Source organism: Saimiri boliviensis, chromosome 14 (genome assembly GCF_048565385.1).
Source record: "Saimiri boliviensis isolate mSaiBol1 chromosome 14, mSaiBol1.pri, whole genome shotgun sequence".
Classification (NCBI taxonomy): domain Eukaryota; kingdom Metazoa; phylum Chordata; class Mammalia; order Primates; family Cebidae; genus Saimiri; species Saimiri boliviensis.
In genome coordinates this window covers 64,108,402-64,130,466 of record NC_133462.1, presented here as the reverse complement: position 1 = coordinate 64,130,466, position 22,065 = coordinate 64,108,402, and the positions used below count along the sequence as shown (strand labels likewise).

Below are 22,065 nucleotides of genomic sequence, written 5' to 3'. Positions count from 1 at the left end.
CTGTCTCAAAACAAACAAAAAACAGTGTGAGAAGGGGAAGTCCACCTCTGCACACATTCTCACTGGGGAACCTGAAAATCCAGATCATAGGAGAAGGAGAACTGAAATGAATTTAGAGAGCCAGGCAAAATATAAAAGTAGAAAAAGCAGCAGGAAGAGCCCTATAGGCACTCCCAGTCCCCAGGGAAGCCATTTCTGACTTTATCTCACAGGGGTATTTGGAGAGGGCAGCCAATGAAACTGGGGAAGGATCACAGGGAGAAAGAGACTTTCAGCTGAACTTTGTAATAATTTCAAATGAGCATGAATTTTCCTGGGCAGAATCTGTGGGAGGAGGGGACAAATGGGAAGTGTAGATATGAGCACAGAAGCTGTGGCAGGCAGATGGATAGGGCCTGAAAGCCCTGCTTGCTTTCTCAGTGGGGAGGCCGGCTTATAGTCTGGGGCAATATCTCAGCCCTGTGCACTGGAAGCATGGATATAAATTTGGCTCCATTGGCTGTTGGGGGAGCATGGCAGGAATGAGTCTGGCCTTGCTGGCTGTGGCCTGTCACTGCTGGCTTTCCCTTATTTCCCTGGTGATGTGTATGAAGCAGCAAAGGAAGCCTTGATCCCATTAGAACATAACACCATTGGCCTGTGAACTACCACTCCTATCACCCACAGCTGTCCCAGCAAGCCCTGCCCAACGAGAGTCTGAGCTCAGACACACTAACCCTGCCTCCACCAGATGGTCTTTCTCTAATGGCCCTGGTAGCTGTAAACAAAAGACATAAACTCATGGGAGCTCTATGGCACTGCTCATTGCCTGAGAAACCTGAATACTTATCCAGGAAACCTTAGGGCATGCTTATATCACCCCTATACTACCAGTTGATACTCTCTTGAATGCACCACCTCCTTGAACCAACCAGTTCAAGCCATTACAGCAACTCAACAGAACAACCATGCTCCAAGAAAGGAGAAAACAACCGCTGTAACATCCTGTAACATTCCACTGCCTGTAACATCCTGGCCAACAAGATGTCCTGAGTCTGCCCATGTGATAACTTCAGTGCTAGTATAACTAGCCTTCTAGGAAACCAGTGCACTAAACAAAACTACAACCAAGTACTCTAACACAGTCCACTTCACTCTCCTATTAATACTTCCATCAGATCAAGTGCTGCTATCTATGGCATACAGACCTGAAGACAGACCATATCACAGGACTCTTTGCAGACACTCTCCAGTACCACCAGCCTAGAGCCCAGTAGCTCTGCTGAGTGGCTCAACTCAGAAGAACATTAACAATTACTGTAGTCTGGCTCTCAGGAAGCCCTGTCCCTAGGATATGGGAAGAATACCACATCAAGGGATCACCCTATGGGACAAAAGAATTTAAACAGCAGCCCTTGAGTCTCAGATCTTTCTTCTGACATAGTCTACCCAAATGAGAAGGAACCAGAAAAACAATACTGGTAATATGACAAAACAAGGTTCTATACACCCCTAAAAGATCACATTAGCTCACCAGCAATGGATCCAAAACAAGAATAAATCTTTGAATTGCCAGAAAAGAATCTGGAAGGTCAATTATTAAGCTACTCAAGGAGGCATCAGAGAAAAATGAAAACCAACTTAAATTAAAAAACAAACAAGATACAGATAAAAATCTTGAGAAATAGATATCATAAATAAAAAACAATCACAACTTCTGGAAATGAAAGACACATTTAGAGAAATGCAAAATACACTGGAAAGTTTCAACAATAGAATTCAAACAGGTAGAAGAAAGAATTTTAGAGCTCAAAGATAAGGCTCTTGAATTAACCCAATCCAACAAAGACAAAGACAAAAGAATAAAAACTTCTCTGGCCTTGTCAGAGATCTAGATACCCAAATACAAGAAGCTCAAAGAACACCCAGGAAATTTGTCACAAAAAGATCATCATCTAGGCACACAGTCATCAGGTTATCTAAAGTCAAGACGAAGGAAAAAAATCTTAAGAGCTGTGAGGTAACCTATAAAGGAAAAGCCTATCAGATTAATAACAGCAGATACCCTATAAGCTAGAAGGGATTAAGGTCCTATTTTTAAGCTTCATTAAAGAATTATTAGCTGACAAAATCATCAGCCAAGAATTTTGTACGCAGCGAAACTAAGCTTCATAAATGAAAAGACAGTCTTTTTCATGCGTTGAGAAAATTTGCCTTGCCACTACCAAGCCAGCACAGTTTACAAAAACTGCTAAAAGGAGTTCTAAATTTTGAAGCAAAATCTCAAAATACACCAAAATAGAACCTCATCTCATAGTGGGGGACTTCAATACAGAAAGTCAACACAGAAACAATGGACTTAAACTATACCCTAGAACATACGGACTTAACAGGTATTTACAGAACATTGTACCCAACAACTGCAGAATATACATTCGATTCATCAGAACATTCATGGAATATTCTCCAAGATAGAGACTATGTGATAGGCCACAAAGCAAGTCTCAATAAATTTAAGAAAATCAAAATTATATAAAATACTCTCTCAGACCACAGTGGAATAAAACTGGAAATCAACTCCAAAGGGAATTCTTAAAATCATGCAAATACATGGAAATTAAATAATCCGCTCCTCAATGTCTTTGGGTCAACGATGAAATCAAGACGGAAATTAAAAAATTCTTTGAACTGAATGAAAATAGTGCCACAACCTAACAAAACCTCTGAGATACAGCAAAAGCAGTGCTAAGAGGAAAGTTCACGGCATTAAGTGCCTACATCAAAAAGTATGAAAGAGCACGAATTGACAATCTAAAGTCACACTTCAAGAATTAGAGAAACAAGAACAAACCAAACCCAAACCTGGGAGAAGGAAAGATATAACAAAGATCAGAGCAGAACTAAATGAAACTGAAACAACAACAAATACAAAAGATAAATGAAACAAAAAGCTGGTTCTTTGAAAAGGTAAACAAAATTGATAGCCTATTAGTGAGATTAACCAAGAAAAGAGAGAAGATCTAAATAAGTTCAATTAGAAATGAAACAGGAAATATTAACAACCAATACCACAGAAATACGAAAGATCATTCAAGGCTACTATGAACACATTTATGCTCACAAACTGGAAAACATAGAGGAGATGGATAAATTCCAGGATATATACAACCCTCCTAGATTAAACCAGGAAGAAATAGAAAATCTGAACAGATCAATAACAAGCACTGAGACTGAAACAGTAATTTAAAAAACTGTCAACAAGAAAAAGTCCAGGACCAGATGGATTCACTGCTGAATTCTATCAGACATTCAAAGAACTGTACCAATCCTACTGGAACTATTTCGAAAGACAGAGAAAGTGGGAATCCTCCCTAAATCATCCTGTGAAGCCAGTATCACTTTAATGCCAAAACCAGGAAAGGCCATGACAAAAAAAAAAAGAAAACTACAGACCAATATCTCTGTTGAACACAGATGCAAAAATCCTCAACAAAGTACTAGCTAACCAGATCCAACAGTACATCAAAAAGATAATCTACCATGATCAAGTGGATTTCAAAACAGGAATGCAGGGATGGTATAACATACAGAAATCAAAACATGTGATACACCACATAAACAGAATTAAAAACAAAATCAGGCTGGGTGTGGTGGCTCACGCCTGTAATCCCAGCACTCTGGGAGGCCAAGGCCGGCAGATCACTCAAGGTCAGGAGTTTGAGACCAGCCTTGCCAACATGGTGAAGCCCGCCTAAAAATACAAAAATTAGCGGAGCGTAGTAGCAGGCACCTATAATCCCAGCTACTCAGGAGCATCCCTTGAACCTGGGAGGCAAAGGTAAGCTGAGATTGCACCATTGCTCTCCAGCCTGGGCAAAAAGAGCAAGACTCTGTCTAAGAGAAAAACAAACAAAAACACATAATCACACAGAAAACATTTGACAAAATCCAGCATCCCTTTTATGATGAAAACCTTCAGCAAAATCAGCATAGAAGGAATATACTTTAAGGTAATAAAAGCCATCTATGACAAACCCACAGCCAACATTATACTGAATGGAGAAAAGTTGAAAGCATTCCCCATGAGAACTGGAAAAAGACAAGGATGCCCATTTTACCACTTCTAGTTAACATAGTAGTGGAAGTTCGAGCCAGTCACTGCCAGTCAGAGAAGAGAACTAAAAGGCATCCAAATTGGTAAAGAGAAAGTCAAACTGTTGCTCTTAGCCAATGATATGATTGTATACCTAGAAAACCCTCAAGACTCATCCGAAAAGCTCCTAGATCTCATAAATGAATTCAGTAAAGCTTTAGGATACAAAATCAATGTACACTAATCAGTAATACTGCTATACAGCAATAGTGAACAACCTGAGAATCAAATCAAGAACTCAACCCCTTTTACAATACCTGCAAAAACAAAACAAAACCTAGGAATATATCTAAGGAAGCAAAAGACTTATAGGAGGAAAACCAGAAAACACTGCTGAAAGAAATCAGATGACACAAACAAATGGAAAAACACAGTCTATGCTCAAGGATGGGCAGAATCAATGCTGTGAAAATGACCATACTGCCAAAAGCAATCTACAAATTCAATGCAATTCCCATCAAAATACCATCATCATTCTTCACATAACTGGAAAAAAAAAATCCTAAAAGTCACATGGAACCAAAAACAAACAAAAAAACCACATAGCCACAGCAAGACTAAGCCAAAAAAACACATCTGGAGGCATCACATTACCTGACTTCAAACTATACTACAAGGCTATAGTCACTCAAACAGCATGGTACTGGTATAAAAATAGGTACATAGACCAATGGAATAGTATAGAGAACTCAGAAATGAAACTAAATACAGCCAACTAATCTTTGACAAAGCAAACAAAAAAAGTGGGGAAAGGACACCCTATTCAACACATGATGCTGGGATAATTGTTAAGCCACATGTAGGAGAATGAAACTGGATCGTCATCTCTCACCTCATCTCTTAAAAATCAACTCAAGATGGATCAAAGACTTACATCGAAGACCTGAAACTGTAAAAATTCTGGAAGATAATATTGTAAAGACTCTTCTAGACAATGGCCTTACCAACACCTGTTAACTTTTGTCTTTTTGATAAAAGCTATTCTAACAGGTGTGAGGGGGATAGATATCTCATTGTGGTTTTGGTTTACCTTTCCCTGATGATTGGTGATGTTGAGCAGTTTTTCATACACCTGTTGGGCATTTGCATATCTTCTTTTGAGAAATGTCTATTCAGGCATTTTGCCCATTTTAAAATCAGGAATAACCTGCTTTTAATATATCATGAATATTTCCCACATTAACACAGATTTACCATATCATTTTTAATAGCTACAAAGTATTCTAAGGTACAGGTATTCTACAACATATTTAACACTGCCATTAGCATTCTTATAAATACTCTTGAACAATGCTAGGGCAGAAAGGCACTACACAGGGGCTCTTAAACAGGAATGCACAGGTCTAAAACCTGGCACAATCACTTACTCTATGCCTTAGGCATAACCCTTTATCTCCTTCAACTCAGATTCCATATCTGTTAAATAGAGATAGTTTTTCTTTTCATAAGAAGCAATTTAATCAATTACTTGTAAACGTTATCAGGCCTCACATAGCTTCCCACTTTATTTTACAAATGAATGCTTTTTTCCAGAAAAGAAAGAACATTCAGAATCTCAGTGTTTGTTCTCTAAATAAAACGTAGTAGATAGAACCTTCTCTTTGTGTACCTGTCCCTTTGTTTTTACATACAGTGGCAAGCACTTCAGGCAAATTTTTATAAACTTCATGCTTCTTCCCTCTCAGGCCCTACCACAGACAACATTTTCTCAATTTCCTTCTGAGCTTTCTAGATTTCTGAAATAGCATTCCTGTCTTCAAATAACAAGAAGGGGTGTTTATTTATTTCTCAGTTATAAAGCCTTTGAATTGTAACTATGATTTTCAATTCAGTTTAATTACCAAATTGCATTTATATCCAGCTAAATTTAGGATGGGCTGATATAAAAATGCCATGTCTCTTTTAGCAGAAATAAAGATTTGCAAGAACTCACTTTATTCAGTTAATTATCCTGTCCTTTTTTACGTTGTGCTTTTCACTCCTAAAGTAGTCTTGCCTTGAAATTCTACAAATTGACTTTTGCCTAAAGTTTTCTCACCAACCATATGTTTGGAACCAGCCAAAATGATACTGCTCTTTCAAGTAAGGATCATTACTGAAAAACTCCATTTTGGCATAAGGTGCTATGGACTTAGTAACAGTGACCTGTTCATGAAGCCTCTGGTTATGGCTCTCACACGAATGCTCTAGAGCATGGTAACAGCTATTTCTTCAGAAGAAAAGGAAGTTTTCATTTGCTGCACTCCTCAGTGTAGGTCAATAATCACTGCAAGGCTGCCACAGTCATCTGTTCCGTTTAAGTGGGTCAAAGTGTACATTTAGGGCAGAAAGTCCTAAAATTGTATGCATCTTATAATGCTGATTAGTAAGGCAGACTGGGGAAGAACGAAGAGCTGGGACAGGGACACACCAAGTATCTAGGTTTCTGATACAGTACTTGCATGGCACACACTGAAAGTATTTACTGATAAGGTTGGTAGGAAATTGATGTTTGGAAAGTTTGGGCATTTCCTCTTCCTTCAGAATGTCATGATTATGGAGGAAGTGGACCATGGGGGTCAAAGATATTCTGTTAGCTTTGAAGGTTAGCAAACTCTGAGTCAAATTTAAGAGTGTGTGTGTATGTGTTTTTTAAACAGTAACTAGACTTTTAACAGTATAAAAGTTAATGGTAAAAAAATTCAAGCAGTATAGAGGGGAAGAGGGTAGAAACACGAACCTCTTTTTAATTTTTTCATTTCACTTTTATATTCTTGTGTATTCCACAATTTTCTCTGTGCCTCTTTGGCACATACAAAGTGATATATGTATCATACCTTTAAAACCCGGTAATACTAATGGATTATACTATATATATGTACATGTTCTGCACCTTGCTCTTCTTTTTATATCTCTTCATGTAAGTACACATAAATGCACTGCATTATTTTTAACAGCTGCATTGCATGCCATTATACTGGCCTACACATTTAAATATGACATGTCATTTTCTTTAGCATTTCTTCTACTTAAGTGGACCAACTCCTTATTGACCTTAAGCAATATATGAGATCTGATGACATGGTAGCATAGACTAAGTTATTGCCCTACATGCTTCCTGAAAGTCAGTTCCTTTAAAGAATTATACAAAATATACTAACAGCTTGCAGCTTCTTTCTTTTCTTTTTTTTTTTTGAGACAGAGTCTTGCTCTTGTTGCCCAGGCTAGAGTGCAGAGGTGTAATCTCGGCTCACTGCAACCTCCACCTCCTGGGTTCAAGCGACTCTCCTGCCTTAACATCCCGAGTAGCTGAGATCACAGGTGTGTGCCAACACACCTGGCTAATTTTGTATTTTTGGTAGAGACGGGCTTTCGCCGTGTTGGCCAGACTGGTCTTGAACTCCTGACCTCCGGTGATCCACCCACCTCGGCCTCCCAAACTGCTGGGATTACAGGTGTGAGCCACTGAGCCTCATCAGCTTCTTTCTATTTGAGAGTTTGCCATCTGGCCTCAGCCTGCCTTTTCAGTCTTATCATGTACTTGGCTATTCTAGGATCATGTTACAGGACACTACTAGTTGCTTCCTGAACAAACTGTGCACTGTCACATTTCTTTGTTCATGTGGTTTTCTTGCCAATTCAGCTTCTTCTTTGCCAGGCAGAAATTCTTCTCATGTTTCAAGGCTCTGATGACAATGTTAACTCCATTGTGAAGAATTCACAACTTCTTTCCTCTTCTCCCACAAAGCTCTCCTCTCACAGAGGAAGTAGGTTCTCAGAGCCCTTTGTTTACACAGCTAAGGGCTGTGTGCTAAAGTTTGTGAATCTGCCTCCTAGAATAGACTGTGAGCCTAGAGGGCAGCTAATAATGATTTATTCATCTTTAGGCCCAGTACCCCTATAGTGCCTAGCAAGGAATTATTAAACAATGTTAAGTTTCATTATTGCTGACAAGGATACAGGTGAGGTTCTAGGCATCAGAAAACTTTCTCTATAATTATCCTGCTGACTTGTGAGACTGCAGTAAGCAACTGAGACAGAATCGGTACAGTTTCCTTCTCTTTAAGATAAGGATAATCAACTTTGTCACTTAATAATGCCTAAACCAGAGGTTCTCAATCCTGGCTACATAACAGGCCTACCTGGAGCTTTGTTAAAATATAGGTAGTTGGCCTCCACACAAGTCCTATAATTAATCACTGGGGATATATAGACTTGAAAAGCTCCCCAAGTAGTTCTGATGCATAGTGAAGACTGAGAACTATTGATTTCAACGGTGCTATAAAATCTCTGGCTAAAACACAGTGGAAAGAATGGTAAGCAACAGAGCAGGTGCTGGGTGGGAAAAGTAACGCGGAGGGAAAAGAGGCTATGTCTTGGCACTTAACCCCTTCCCAGTTAATGTGTTAACTGGGGAGTTTACATAGTCAAACCAGGGCCAGAAGAGAAGATATGCAACCCAGGACAGCTATGAAAGGTTGGTGTGGCAATTAGAAGCTTGTGGGAAAGCAGAGGAACATGATTTTCAAGATGTCAGTGTGATTAGAAGCAGCCAGTCTGTGGCTAGAAGCTGGCTTAGAGAGTCAAATGGCCAGTGTGCCAGCCTTTGGCACCCATGTCAGGCTGTTGTTCCGTAGTGCTCTTCAGAGTAACCCTAACATCACCCAGAAATAATCTAGGCATAACTCTTACTCCGATCTTAACCTGAACTTTTGCCTTGCTTTGTTAGGTTTTAAAGGAGGCAGTGCTACACAGTGGTTCTGAGCATGTGTTCTAGAATCAGACTGCAAGGGTTCATAGCTATGAGATCTTAAGCAAGTCGAACTTCCTTGATCTCCAGTTTCAGTTGTTTTCATAAATAAATGACATAATCCAAGTAGGTCCTTAGAACAATTATGCTAGGCGTCAGTAATGGCTAAACATTGTTATTGTTACAACTCAAATTTGGTAAAAATGTAACTTTTTTGGTGACTTGGCTTCTAATACTAATAATTAATGGCATACTAAAAGTACACAATTAAAAGCAAGATACTTTTCATCACAAATTTTAAAAAATGATATAGTCATTAAATAAGAATCCTACCTTTGGGAATCATTTTAATGGGAACGGGGACCCTAAATTGAGGGAGGAAAAAACCCCAACTTCTAAAATATTGGAAACAAAATGTTTAACTACAATAGAATAGCTAGGTAGATTATGGAACATTTACTCAAGTGTCATATTTTAAACAGTGTTGCAAAAAAGGTAACATAGAAAGTACTTAAGCCTGGGTGCAGTGGCTCATGTCTGCAATCCCAGCATTTTGGGAGAACAAGGTGGGTGGATTGCTTGAGCTCACAAGTTAAGCCCAGCCTGGGCAACATGGTGAAACCCCATCTCTACAAAAAATACAAAAATTATCCAGGCGTGGTGGTGCACACCTGTATTCCCAGATACTGGGAGGCTGACGTGGTAGGATGGCTTAAGAGAAATCAGATGCATATACACTATAACTATGGTTCTGTTAAAAACAATCTTTACACATAAAGGGAAAAACCTCAGAAAATAACTGGAAATGTTTCTGATGACATTTTGGTCAGTATTCTCTAATGGCCTCGTATCATACTTCTCTTTTATTTTTTCTAAAATGAGAAAGAAAATGAGAGAAAGAAAAGTACATTTAAGGCAACAGAAACACACCCTAGTTCATGCACCAGAAGACTAAACATTATTAAGACATCAATACTCCCAAAACTGATCTACAGAGTCACTACAATTCCTATCAAAATCCTAGCTGGCGGCTGGGTGTGGTGGCTCACACCTGTAATCCCAGCACTTTGGGAGGCCAAGGTGGGTGGATCATGAGGTCAGGAGTTTAAGACCAGCCTGGCCAATATGGTGAAACTCCATCTTTACTAAAAATTAAAAAATTATCTGGGTGTGGTGGCACATGCCTGTAGTCCCAGCTACTGGGGAGGCTAAGGCAGGAGAATTGGTTGAACCAGGGAGGTGGAGGTGGCAGTAAGCTGAGATTGTGCCACTGCACTCCAGCCTGGGTAACAGAGCGATACTCTGTATAAATAATAATAATAATAATAAATCCTAGCTGGCTTTTTTGCAGACATTGACAAGCTGAACCTAAAATTTGTATAAAAGAGACCCAGAATAGTCAAGAGAATCTTGAAATAAAAGAAGAAAACAGAAGAAGGATTTTAAAACCTACTACAAAGCTACAGTAGTGAAGATAATGCAGAACCAAAATAAGAACAGACACATAGGTGAATGGAACAGATTTGAAAAGTCAGAAATAAACCCTCACATTTATGGTCAATTGATTTTTAGCAGATTTTTACCAAGGGTGCCATGACAATCCAATGGGATAAAGAATAGTCTCTTTAACAAGTGAAGGTGAGAAAGCTATATATCCATATGTAAAATATTAATTTGAATCTCTAATTCATATCATAACACAATAAACTCAAAATGAATCATAAGCCTAAAACTAAAAAACTCCTAGAAGAAAGCATTAGAGTAAATCTTTGTTACCTCAGAACAGGCAATGGTTTCTTTGATTTAACATCAAAAGCACAAGTGACAAAAAAAACCCCAGATAAATCGAACTTCGTCAAAATTATAAAGTTATGTGTATCAAGAGATACCATCAAGAAAGTAAAAACACAACCCACAGGATAAATCATTGCAAATCATTACATGACAAGGGACTTCATTTCAAATGTATAAATGGCCAAAGCACATGAAAAGATGTTCAACAGCACTGGCCTTCAGGAAAAGATAAATCAAAACCACAATGAGATACTAAGACACACCTGCTAGGATGAATATAATGAAAAAGATGGTCAATAACAAATGTTGACAAGAACACAGAGAAATTGGAACCCTCATTTCAGGTGTTGAAAATATTCTAGAATTAAACTGTGTTAATGACTATACAACTCTAAATATAGTTGACTCTGTGTCTTGAGTTCTGTATACTGGGTTCCACAGCCATGGATTCAGTTAATGACAAATTGAAACTATTAAAACAAAAACATGAAAAAAGATGGTTGTGTCTATACTAAACATGTACAGACTTTTCTTTCTTGTCATTATTCCCTAAATGATAACAGTACAACAACTATTAATATAGCATTTACAATGTACCAGGTATTTTAAGTAATCTAGAGATGCTAGAAGTATATGGAAGGATGTACATAGGTTATAAGAAAATACTACACCATATATAAGGAATTTGAGCCTCTGTGGACTTTGGTATCTATTGGGGGTTTCTGAAACCAATCCCCCATGGATTTGGAGGGACAACTGCATAATTAAAAGCACTAAAAGCACTAAACTGTATTGATTTAACTTAAATCATGACTCTGTATTAGGAGAATGAGGAGCATGAAGGCTTGGTAGTGGTGAGACACAGTAAAGGGAGTTAAATCCTTATGTTACAAAGATAAGAAGTTAATAAAGTTGAAAATTGCAAAACATAAATAGAACTGCACAAAATGATTTAGAAATCTAGACATAGATATCAAAGAATCAGCAAAAAGATTTGAAAGAGGTTGCCTCTGGGAAAGGGAAACTATGAGGCAGAGGGGTCTGAGGACGGCTATTTATTCACTCTCACAGAACTAGTTGACTTATTAAACTGTAATACCAAAGCTGGGCGTGCTGGCTCACACCTGTAATCCCAGCACTTTGGGAGGCCAAGGCGGGGATCACCTGAGGTCAGGAGTTTGAGACCAGCCTGGCCAACATGGTGAAACCCTGTCTACTAAAAATACAAAAATTAGCCAGGCATGCTGGTAGGCACCTGTAATTCCAGCTACGTAGGAGGCTGAGGCAGGAGAATCGCCTGAATCTGGGAGGCAGAGGTTGTAATGAGCCCAGATCACGCCAGGCTGATCAAAAACAAAAACAAAAACAAACAACAACAACAAAAAAGAAAGCTAAAAGTAAAGGTAGCACCATCAAAGATGACAGAACCCAGACTTACAGCAAAAGACTCCTTTGAAGTCTAGTTCGGCAACTTATAAGCAACTAAATAAATCATTAGAAAAATGAGTCTGTATATTTCCCTTTCTCACCTTACAGTAACCTTACACCTTTATGGATGAAGTAAAATGATTCTTTAAGCTTATTAAACCTCAAGCTTAAAGGTAAGAAAGTCTGAAATACTCAGTGAGAGAACATAAGAGTAAATGGACAGGGAAATATGATTTTGGCCAGTAAGAGACAACTTGAGGTTAGCAGTAATTAATTGAAAGTGAACATTCCATATGGTTGTGTGTTTAACATGCAAGTACAGGTATATAGCACATCTACTGATACCCTGAGGATCCACTCTGGCTTGCTCATTGCTTTAAGATTTTTGATCTTGGTTCATTGTTACTCTCTTCAATGTTATCTGTCAATCTGTAGTGATTACAAAATCCATGTACATGATCTTTCCAATACCTTGGTTTCTCAGTTTCTTGACCTCCTTCTATAATAATCACATCCTTTCACTCTCCTAAGCCACTTATTCTTGAACTTTTCATTACCAATATCTGGAAATCTTCCATTATCTTAATTTCAATCATCCCACTCATCACTACTTATTTTCCCAGCTCCCTTTAGTATTTCAATTCCAATAATCTTTTATCCTCAATCCATTGATATTACCACATTTACACTATCCCCCAGCCCCATTATGTCCTCCCTTCCCTCCTGATATAGTTTGGCCGTGTCCCCACTTGAATCTCATCTTGAATTCCCACGTGTTGTGGGAGGTACCTGGTGAGAGGTAATTGAATAATGAGGGCAGGTCTTCCTCATGCTGTTCTTGTGATAGCCAGTAAGTCTTAGGAGATCTGACAGTATTATAAGGGAGAATTTCCCTGCCTAATCTCTCTCTCTGCCTGCTGCCATCCATGTAAGACGTGACTTGTTCCTCCTTGCCTTCTGCCATGATTGTGAGGCCTTCCCAATCATGTGGAACTGTAAGACACTAAACGTCTTTCTTTTGTAAATTGCCCAGTCTCAGGTATGTCTTTATCAGCAGTGTGAAAACGACTAACACCTCTTTTTAGTAAGGTTAAATCCTATAGTCATAATCACTCTCTTTGTATACATCCTCAACTTCCTTCTTGACTTGCATTGCTAAACAACATCCCTGGTTAAATCCAACCCTCTACCTACAGTATACCTGCTCTTGCATAGCAAACACATAACTACGTGGAGTGCTCACTTTCAATTAATTACTGCTAGTCTCAAGCTGACTCTTAAAGCCTAACAATCATATTTTCCCGTCCATTTATTCTTCTATTCTCTCAGTGACTATTTCAGACTTTCTTGTCTCTTCTAAAATCTCTAGTCCCTTTTTCCCTTATCATAGTTAATGACCCTGATTCATGTTTTGACATAAGAACAGAAGGAAACTTCTGTAAGTTATGGCCATCTCATCTTGCCCCACCAACTCTCAGAAGCCTACCTGCACCATGCTTATATATTCCACCTTTTTTCCAATTACTATGGATCAATTATTCACATTCCTGGCAAAGGCCCACCCTCCTACTTGTGTATTGGATAGCATCCCTTTTACGCTTACTTGAGGACACTGCTCTAGCAAATTTCCCTGCATCAATTTCCCCCTCTCTACAGGATCCTGCCAATCATTATGAAATGTTATATTCCTATTTAAAAAAAAAACCCACCAAACTTCAACCCTGCTTCTTTCTCTAGCTACCACTTCACTTCTTTTTTTCCTTTATAACAAAGCTCTATACTTGTAGTCTCCAACTCATACACCAGTCAGGCCACCATCATACCACCAAAACGACATTCATTAAGGTCACCAAATAACCCCTACAATTGCCTAATTCATTGGTCAGTTTTTAGGCCTAATCTAATTTGGTATGCCAGAAATATCAAATCAAATTCATCCCTCTTATTTACTTGGCTTCCAGAATATAATATTCTCCTAGTTTTTGTCTTACTTCGCTGATTGTGCTTGCTCAGTAGGCTTTAATGGTATTTGTCATCTCCTCATCCTCTAAACACTGGGGTACCCCAAGAACACAGGCCTATTTTTTTCTATCTATAGCTATCTTCACCTGTGTGATAATGACCCTCACATCTACAATCTCAACCCTGAACTGCAGAATTAAACATCTAAATGCCTCCCTGACATATCCATTTGGGTGTTTAATAATTATATCAAAAAGTAGGTCTCAGTGGAACTCCAGCTGTTCCCTCCCAAACCTGCTCTTCCTGCAGGGATATTTATCTAGGTTAATGAAACTACATCCTTTTAGCTTCTTAAGCAAAACCTCTGAAGTCATCCTTGATAACTACCATATATCACCACATCTGATCCCTTAACATATTCTGTTGGCTCTGTCTTATAAATATATCCAAAATTGAATGACTTCGCATCACAGCTTCTGCTACTACTCCGGTCGAAGTCACCATCATCACTTCCTAAATTATTTCGATGGCTTTTTAGAAGCAGCTTTTTGTTTTTACTGATCCCCTTACAATTTATCCTCAACACAGGAGCAAGAATGATCAAGTTAAAAGTCAGATTATGATACTCTTCTGCTCCAAACCCTCTGAAGGATTTTTGCCTATCAAAATAAGACCCAAAGTCCCATAAGAATTTCATTTTCCACTACTATTCTTCTCCCTTTCCTTTGCCTGCTCCAGCCCTAGGGGCCAGCCATGCTAACCTTTCTGAGGAAGAAAAAATATGTCAAGCATGCTCCTGCTTTAGGGCCTCTGTACTTTCATCTGCCTGGAATATTCTTCTTTAAAATATCTATGTGGCTTACTACTTTACTTTCTTTGCTATAATGCCATATTTTCATTGAGTCTTCCCTGGCCACATAATATAAAGTTTTAAGAGCTACTTCACCACCCTTGCCCTTTTCCCTTTCCTATTTCCTTTATTCCTAAGCCTTTTTTGTTATTTGACACAGTATATATTTTACTTTTTTATCTTGTTTGTTCCTCTCATATTAATATGTTAGCTATATTTACATCTTCAGGATTTTTTATTTTTTGTTCATTGCTAAATCCCTATCAACTAAGAACAGGGCCCAGCACATACTGGGTGTTCAAGAAATACTTGTTGAATAAACCTACCACTGTAGTACATTGTGTAAATGATAAACATAGTAGTGCTCAGGAGGTACTTATCAAAAAGAATGGCAAGAAGATAGTGCTTTCCTTTAAAAACATACCAATGCAAGATCAAATCTAGCTTATTACTCTGTACTGAAGGACTAAACCACTCAAACCACAAAAAACTTGGAAAGTAGATGATATTCTTACCTAGGCCAGTTCTTGACTCTTTTTTCTTCTGAGAGGCCCAACCCACTGTGGAAAGTTTATCTCCTCCTGGTTTCTCCTCTAAGCCTCTATTCAAGCGCCAAATTTTTAGTGTATTGTCATCAGAACAGGTAGCAATCTAACAGGGAGAACAAAGAAGGGTGTTAAGTTTCAACCAAAGATTCACAATACAGTAAAAAATTGATTGTCTTAAATGCTTGTGACTGGAGAATTATTTTGTCTAATAAATAGGATATTAAAATAATATCTGAAAGATCATATACATCAATTTCTTCCTTTCAGGAATCATTTCAGATTTCTAACACAGCTGAGTTTCTAGTTTCTACTTCATATACCTTCTACTAGTATGTCTTTTGTTACCAGTCGTTTTTTATCTAAAGTTCTGATACGAAACCTGGCTCTTTATCATCTTCTGTATAAATACAAAATATGTAATTAAGACACCCTTTTTACTCTTCTTTTAAATGATCAATGAGTATATGTTACCAACATTCAATTTCTACAATTTTCTTATGAATTCTGCATGTTGTGCCACATTACCTAAAGGCATCATTTGCAAGATCATACTTGGCCCATGACTCTAGTATGCCAAGCAGAATATGCCTCTGTGACAAGTAGAATGAAACCATTTCTTTTGAGATTCTTTTTCAGATAGGTAAAGGAGCAATCTGGGAAAACAACAAGTTCACTAGGCTGAAAGAAGTTAAAAAATAACCTTTGCCCTTTTAAAAATATCTGACCACTCTCGATCTTGGTCCCAAGCCTTTTATGGCAGAGAAAGTCCAGCTTGAAGAGCTTGTGGCAAATGGCCACTGGTACCAGAGCTGTTCCCTAGCATTTGTTTATATAATTTCTCTATTTCAGTTACTAGAGAGAAAGAAAAAAAGAATACACGTTCTCTGAAGTCTTGGCCCCCAAGAGACTGGCAGCTTTTTCCTTTCCTTACTGGGAGGCCAAAAGAAGATACATATATTTGACTACTCAATATGAAATGTTTGAAATCTCACAGTTCCTCTATAGTTTATTAACAATAGTTATTTACAGAGCACCTACTATGTGTCTGGTAGTTTACATTCTTTATCTTATTTAATTCTCACACTCTAAAGGCCTTGTAATCAAACAATCTCCTATGAAAAAGGGAATAAAGTTATTTGCCCAAAGTAACCACAATCAAATGGAAGAGCTAGAATTTAAACTCAGCTTTCTCCTATTCCAAAAGTTAGACATTAAAAAAATAAAAACAACACAAACCATATTCTACTTTCCTAATTCTAGGCTTGATATGAAACTCTTTTTAAAAGACTTAAGCCGGGCACGGTGGCTCAAGCCTGTAATCCCAGCACTTTGGGAGGCGGAGGCGGGTGGATCACGAGGTCAAGAGATCGAGACCATCCTGGTCAACATGGTGAAACCCCGTCTACTAAAAATACAAAAAATTAGCTGGGCATGGTGGCGTGTGCCTGTAATCCTAGCTACTCAGGAGGCTGAGGCAGGAGAATTGCCTGAATCCAGGAGGCGGAGGTTGCAGTGAGCCGAGATCGTGCCATTGCACTCCAGCCTGGGTAACAAGAGTGAAACTCCGCCTCAAAAAAACAAACAAACAAACAAAAAACTTAAAAAAGTAGTCAATAAATTAGTATAGGTAAATAGCCCTTCTATTTCCTTTGAGCACAGGAAATAAGGATAATTAATATATGATGTTTAAGATGCACAGAGATAAGGGTAATATATGATGGTTGAAAAAAGATAACAAAATTAACTGAGTAATTAAAAAAACATTCATATTAATAAGTTCTATGAAGATGCAACACTACACGTTAAAAGCAGATATTTCACTAGAAATTATATAAAATCTCCAAGGAAAAAATATCATTAGCATGTAATTTCAGGTGATTAAAGTAATGACTTAAACAAAAAATGGTCTGCCATAAAGTTGAGCACAGAAATGGTAACAAGGACAAGGAGAAACCCACAACAGTACTGGAAGCTAGCACGGATGCCACAAATAGACCAGACCATGAGAAGTTTCTGGAAGATAAAAAACAGATGGGAACAATAGGCAACAAAACCTCAAAACGTCATACGTGAAAGGGGAGACCTCTACAGAAATAAGATTTCCTGTGGAACCTAGAATAACTCAAAGACCAGAGGCAATGGGGGTTGGGAGAATGACTGGAACTTGAGCTACCATTATATAAAATTCCAATATATACATAGTTTTTAATGTTTCTGGTCTATCTACATTTTAGGGTTTTTTTGTTTCTTAACGTGTCACTTTAAAAAAATTAAAAGGTGGGCATATTGTCTTCTTTCTAGAGTATCTAAAACATTTCAGACCTACTTACATAGTTTAGCAACAGATAACGTAACATGTTAAAACTTCACAGTAACCATTTTGTTAGCCATATGTGAAAACCCAAATCGGGCTGTTAAGATATTACCTTTAATAAACTACATTGATAACATCTAAAAAGTAAAGAAGACTAGTTCTCACCTTAGATTGTATTTTTACCTTAGATTTTAATATAAAATTTTAATTAAGTTAAAAACTTAATTCTACATTTAGGAAAGAAATAACTCTAGGGAACCAGAAATCTATCCTTATTTCACAGGGCATAATACCATTATGGTATGGGTAAAGAAAAGCAGAATATGTCTGAGTAATGTGGATATGGATCCTGGATGGCCTCTAAATCTTTAAAATCTTATCAGTCTCAAAACAAACCTTGGAAAAACCTATAAACCTGTGATCTACATTTTAAACCAACTATAAAAATTCATTTACAAACCTTTGTGAAGTCAGACGGACACCAGCACACAGACGTGACCTCTTGAGAATGACCCAGGAGCACAGTAGGAGGTTGCCAGGGAGTGGAGACCTAGTCCAACCAAAAAGAAACAAGTCAGCAAGCAATGCTGGATCTCCCAGATAGAGGCTTTGAATTCAGAAATGTGTCTTAGAGAGCTTTAGGATTGTTACCAAAGGCCACTAGACCTGCCTAGTTATAGTTTGGGGGGAAAAAAAAAAGATTTCCAATGGGCATTAAAGTATTTCTGTCACTGATCTGAGAAAACACAATGAAAACAGCCAAAATAAGTAAACAATAAGAGCTTACACACAAGGATAGTTCTTATTTCATCTCAGGACAACCTAACTATACATACTTTGCCTAAACTTCAAGACTGTCCTTGTCCCTCATTCCTTAGGTGGTAAACTTTCTGGAAGAATGTTATCCATCCCTAAGTAGTCAACTTGACAACTTAGTCCTGTTTTTACACAGCATAGACATTTTCAGGTCTCTAGTCAGCTACTTCTAGAAACACTAAATTAATTGTGAAACCTGAAGATTTCTGAAACATGCTACCAGCTCTCTTGGGACAAGAGGACTGTCTTCCTTCCAAAAGACGACTCACTAACTTTTACCAAAACCCAAATTTATACTCCTTCATTTTGAGTTGGATAACCTTCATTCTGAAGGGGTATAAACTATATTTTACGTGGCACTTTGGTATCCTCTCCGGAAATTTTTTTTTCCCTCTAAAATTTTATTTCAGTTAATTTGCTAAGAGAAGTTTTGAATTTTCAAGTGTCATTCACATTTTATTTTAACACAGAAAGAAGGGTCACATTATATTGTCCTGTACATGTAACTAAGAATCATATTTTTCCTTCATCAGATGCCACCAGTTATGTGCATTTGACAGCATCGTACAGCTGACTCATTCAAGAGATGTCAATCTCTTTCACAGGCCATGGGAATTAACTAGCATAATAAGGAGTACAAACTCACATAACTATTATTAGCATGTGTGTTTCAAAAGAGCAAGAAGGTTCAGGCTGAGAAAAGTTATTCTCCTTTCATTTTCCTGAGGCTCTGAATCATGGCTCATTTGTATGAAGAAAGTGGAGGTGACTCTGGAATGATTATTTGTGAAAATGACTCAGTAAACTTAATAGGTTCCCCAAATTATAGTTAAGAGATCTGACACACTGATTTGTAAGGTTAACTCAATCATTAATACTCCTCTTTTGACTCAGATGGTACATATACAATAATTCAAAAAGCAAAAGAAGACAAAGAGCGAGTCTAACTTGTCTTGCTGAGTTAATTAAAATTTAACAGAAGGAAGCTTTTTCTACATCTACAGGAATCTCACTTACTGCCTACTCCTACAATGCCACAGAGATAATTCATTCTTTCACAAGGTAACATATTTTAGAAGAGATGTTTTAAGATTGTCTAAGTATCCCAGTAGTCACAGAAATCTTCCTTCCTCCTCCATTTGTGATGGTCCTAGTCTATTAAGTTTCTCTTCACCCAAGGTCCAAACAGGTCTGGTAGCAGCAAATTAAAAGGGAGAGGAAATCCTCAAGTCCTACTGAGCAACCTGGTAGAAACACATTATTCTCTTCCATTGGCTCACCCTGATTATTGCCTCTAGCATTTAATTTCATAATACTGATCTTTTCTCACTTTCTGTATAATAATACCTAGAAGAACCTAAATGTGTATACAGAGGATAAAATAAGTTTCAAAAAAAACCCTAAAAAGCCGCCAATAGAATATATGCACATTTTTTGCATTTATCTATCGTGTTTCAGAGAAAAAAGAAAACACTGTAGAATATGATAAAAAGGTATAAATAATGAAAATAGAAGTCTAAGCCAGGCACTTTACATAGCATTAAAAGTGGGGAAAGGCTCCTCAAAAAGTTGAACAATTATATGACCCAGCAATTCTATTCTTAGGAATAGAATTTTGTTCCTACACTCCCAGGAGAGTTAAAAACCTGTATTAAAAAAGAACTTATACACAAATGTTCATAGCAGCTTTATTCATAATGTCAAAAAGCGGAAGCAATTCAAATGTCCATCGACTGATGAATGAATAAACAAAATGTGGTCTATCTGTACAATGGAATATTATTCAGTCATAAAAAAATGAAGTACTGACACATGCTATAACATGAATGAACCTAGACAATATTATGCTAAGACATCAGGCACAAAATGCTGATTTTGTACGACTCCACTTATACAAAATGTCTAGAATAGCAGATCCAGAGACAATGTAGTTTAGCAGGTGCTGGGAAGGAAGAGGGCATTGGAGAGTGACTGTTAAAGGACATAGTTTTTTTTTCTGGTGTGATGATATTTGGGAATTAGTGGTGATGTTTGTACAACACTGTGATTACACTAGTAACTACTCAACTGTAAACTTAAAAATGGTGAATTTTATGTTATATGAATTCTATCTCAATAAAGGAAAGTCGGGAGAAGGGTTTGTTGTGGGTTAAAATGAGAAACTAATGTCTAACAAGTTTTCATAAACTTTTATGTTTTGATAGTTTAGGACTATCCTAGGGTATAGTGACTACTTCAAGAAAGATTCATTTCTTCTAATGAGATTCAGGTGGTTTTTAAATCCTTCATTTTTATTCAAATAAATTTTTATTTATTGTCCATTATTATAAAAACATTATAATTACATAATCTCATTTTTTTAAGGCTTCCTTTCCCTTTTAAGTAGGAAAGAGACTATTAAGTCTAAGAGACATTTATATACATGCATTTTGGAGATGCTCAGACATAGAAGACTGTCCTCTCTTACATATTCTACTTTTTATAAAATAAAAACTTTAATTCAAGGCACAAGAAATCCTAAAGTTAAATCTCTTATAACTATGAAAGTATCTCTAGAAGTAAATGGCTCTAATCTACAGATCTCATAAAGTTATTTTGTATACTTAAATATACAAAGAATATCAGTACTTTTCCTCACAAAATCTCTTCTCTGCCCAGTTGGAAACCAAGTCTAATCTTTATTTCTGCCATGAGATCATTTACACTTCCTAAAGTGTCAGGCTTAACGTTTTGCCCGTCAGTGGTAGAGTGACTATGCCAAATCAGTTTATTTATAACCACTTTGATGCTATTCAGTGGCTATATCAGAAACAAACCAGAGAAAAGGGGATGGTGTGGGGGTGGGACAATGCGTAGGTTAAAAAGAAAAGGTATAATATTAAATCTTTTTAAAAGTTTTGGGCTTCAATATCAGTCCAAATATATTATATTTCCCCTTTGCTGGGTAGTACTGAGGATTAAAAGGCCATTCTCTTCTGTCTTAAGATACAAAACCCCCTTCTATTTTGTTTTCTTGTGCCCACGGAGTTTTGGCTTTTTAACATAGAAAAAATTCCAATACTTAAGAGAATTCTGACTTTTTGAACATGTAGAAGAGAGAAGACAACCCAACAGTCTGGATACTCAGCTTGAATGGAATTGCTCTTAAAAATATCACTCCTCCTTTTCTTAATCATAGAAAAGAGAAACTGAGCCACCTCACTAGGCAAATTCAATTTTAGGATGTACAAGCTTGCCAGGATCTCAAATATCAGAGTCTGTACACTGAGTTATGTGTGGACAGGCAGAACATCACGTCTGAACCACGTCATTCAACACTTACATGTGACCCAGCCTAGGAAATAAAAAAGGGTAACCCATGTATTTGGTAGCTACCAATTGGTTGTCTGAAAATGGCTTAGAAACAATGGCCAACTATATTTAGTGTATATCTTTAAAGGGAGGAAGTATTCCCTCAACCTTCATTCTCTGAAACAAAATTTTAAAAAGGCC

The 22,065-nt window shown here is 37.4% G+C and overlaps 1 protein-coding gene across 1 annotated transcript in view; it reads right to left on the bottom strand.

Annotated features, from left to right (window-relative positions):
- DTL (denticleless E3 ubiquitin protein ligase homolog) overlaps positions 1 to 22,065 on the bottom strand; it is a 66,385-nt gene that overhangs the window by 11,110 nt on the left and 33,210 nt on the right. The window contains exons 12-13 of the mRNA XM_003930377.3: positions 18,218 to 18,307; positions 15,411 to 15,546 (exon numbers count right to left, since the gene is read on the bottom strand). Of these exons, the coding sequence (XP_003930426.1) occupies positions 15,411 to 15,546; positions 18,218 to 18,307 (226 nt within the window). The remainder of the gene's footprint in view (positions 1 to 15,410; positions 15,547 to 18,217; positions 18,308 to 22,065) is intronic.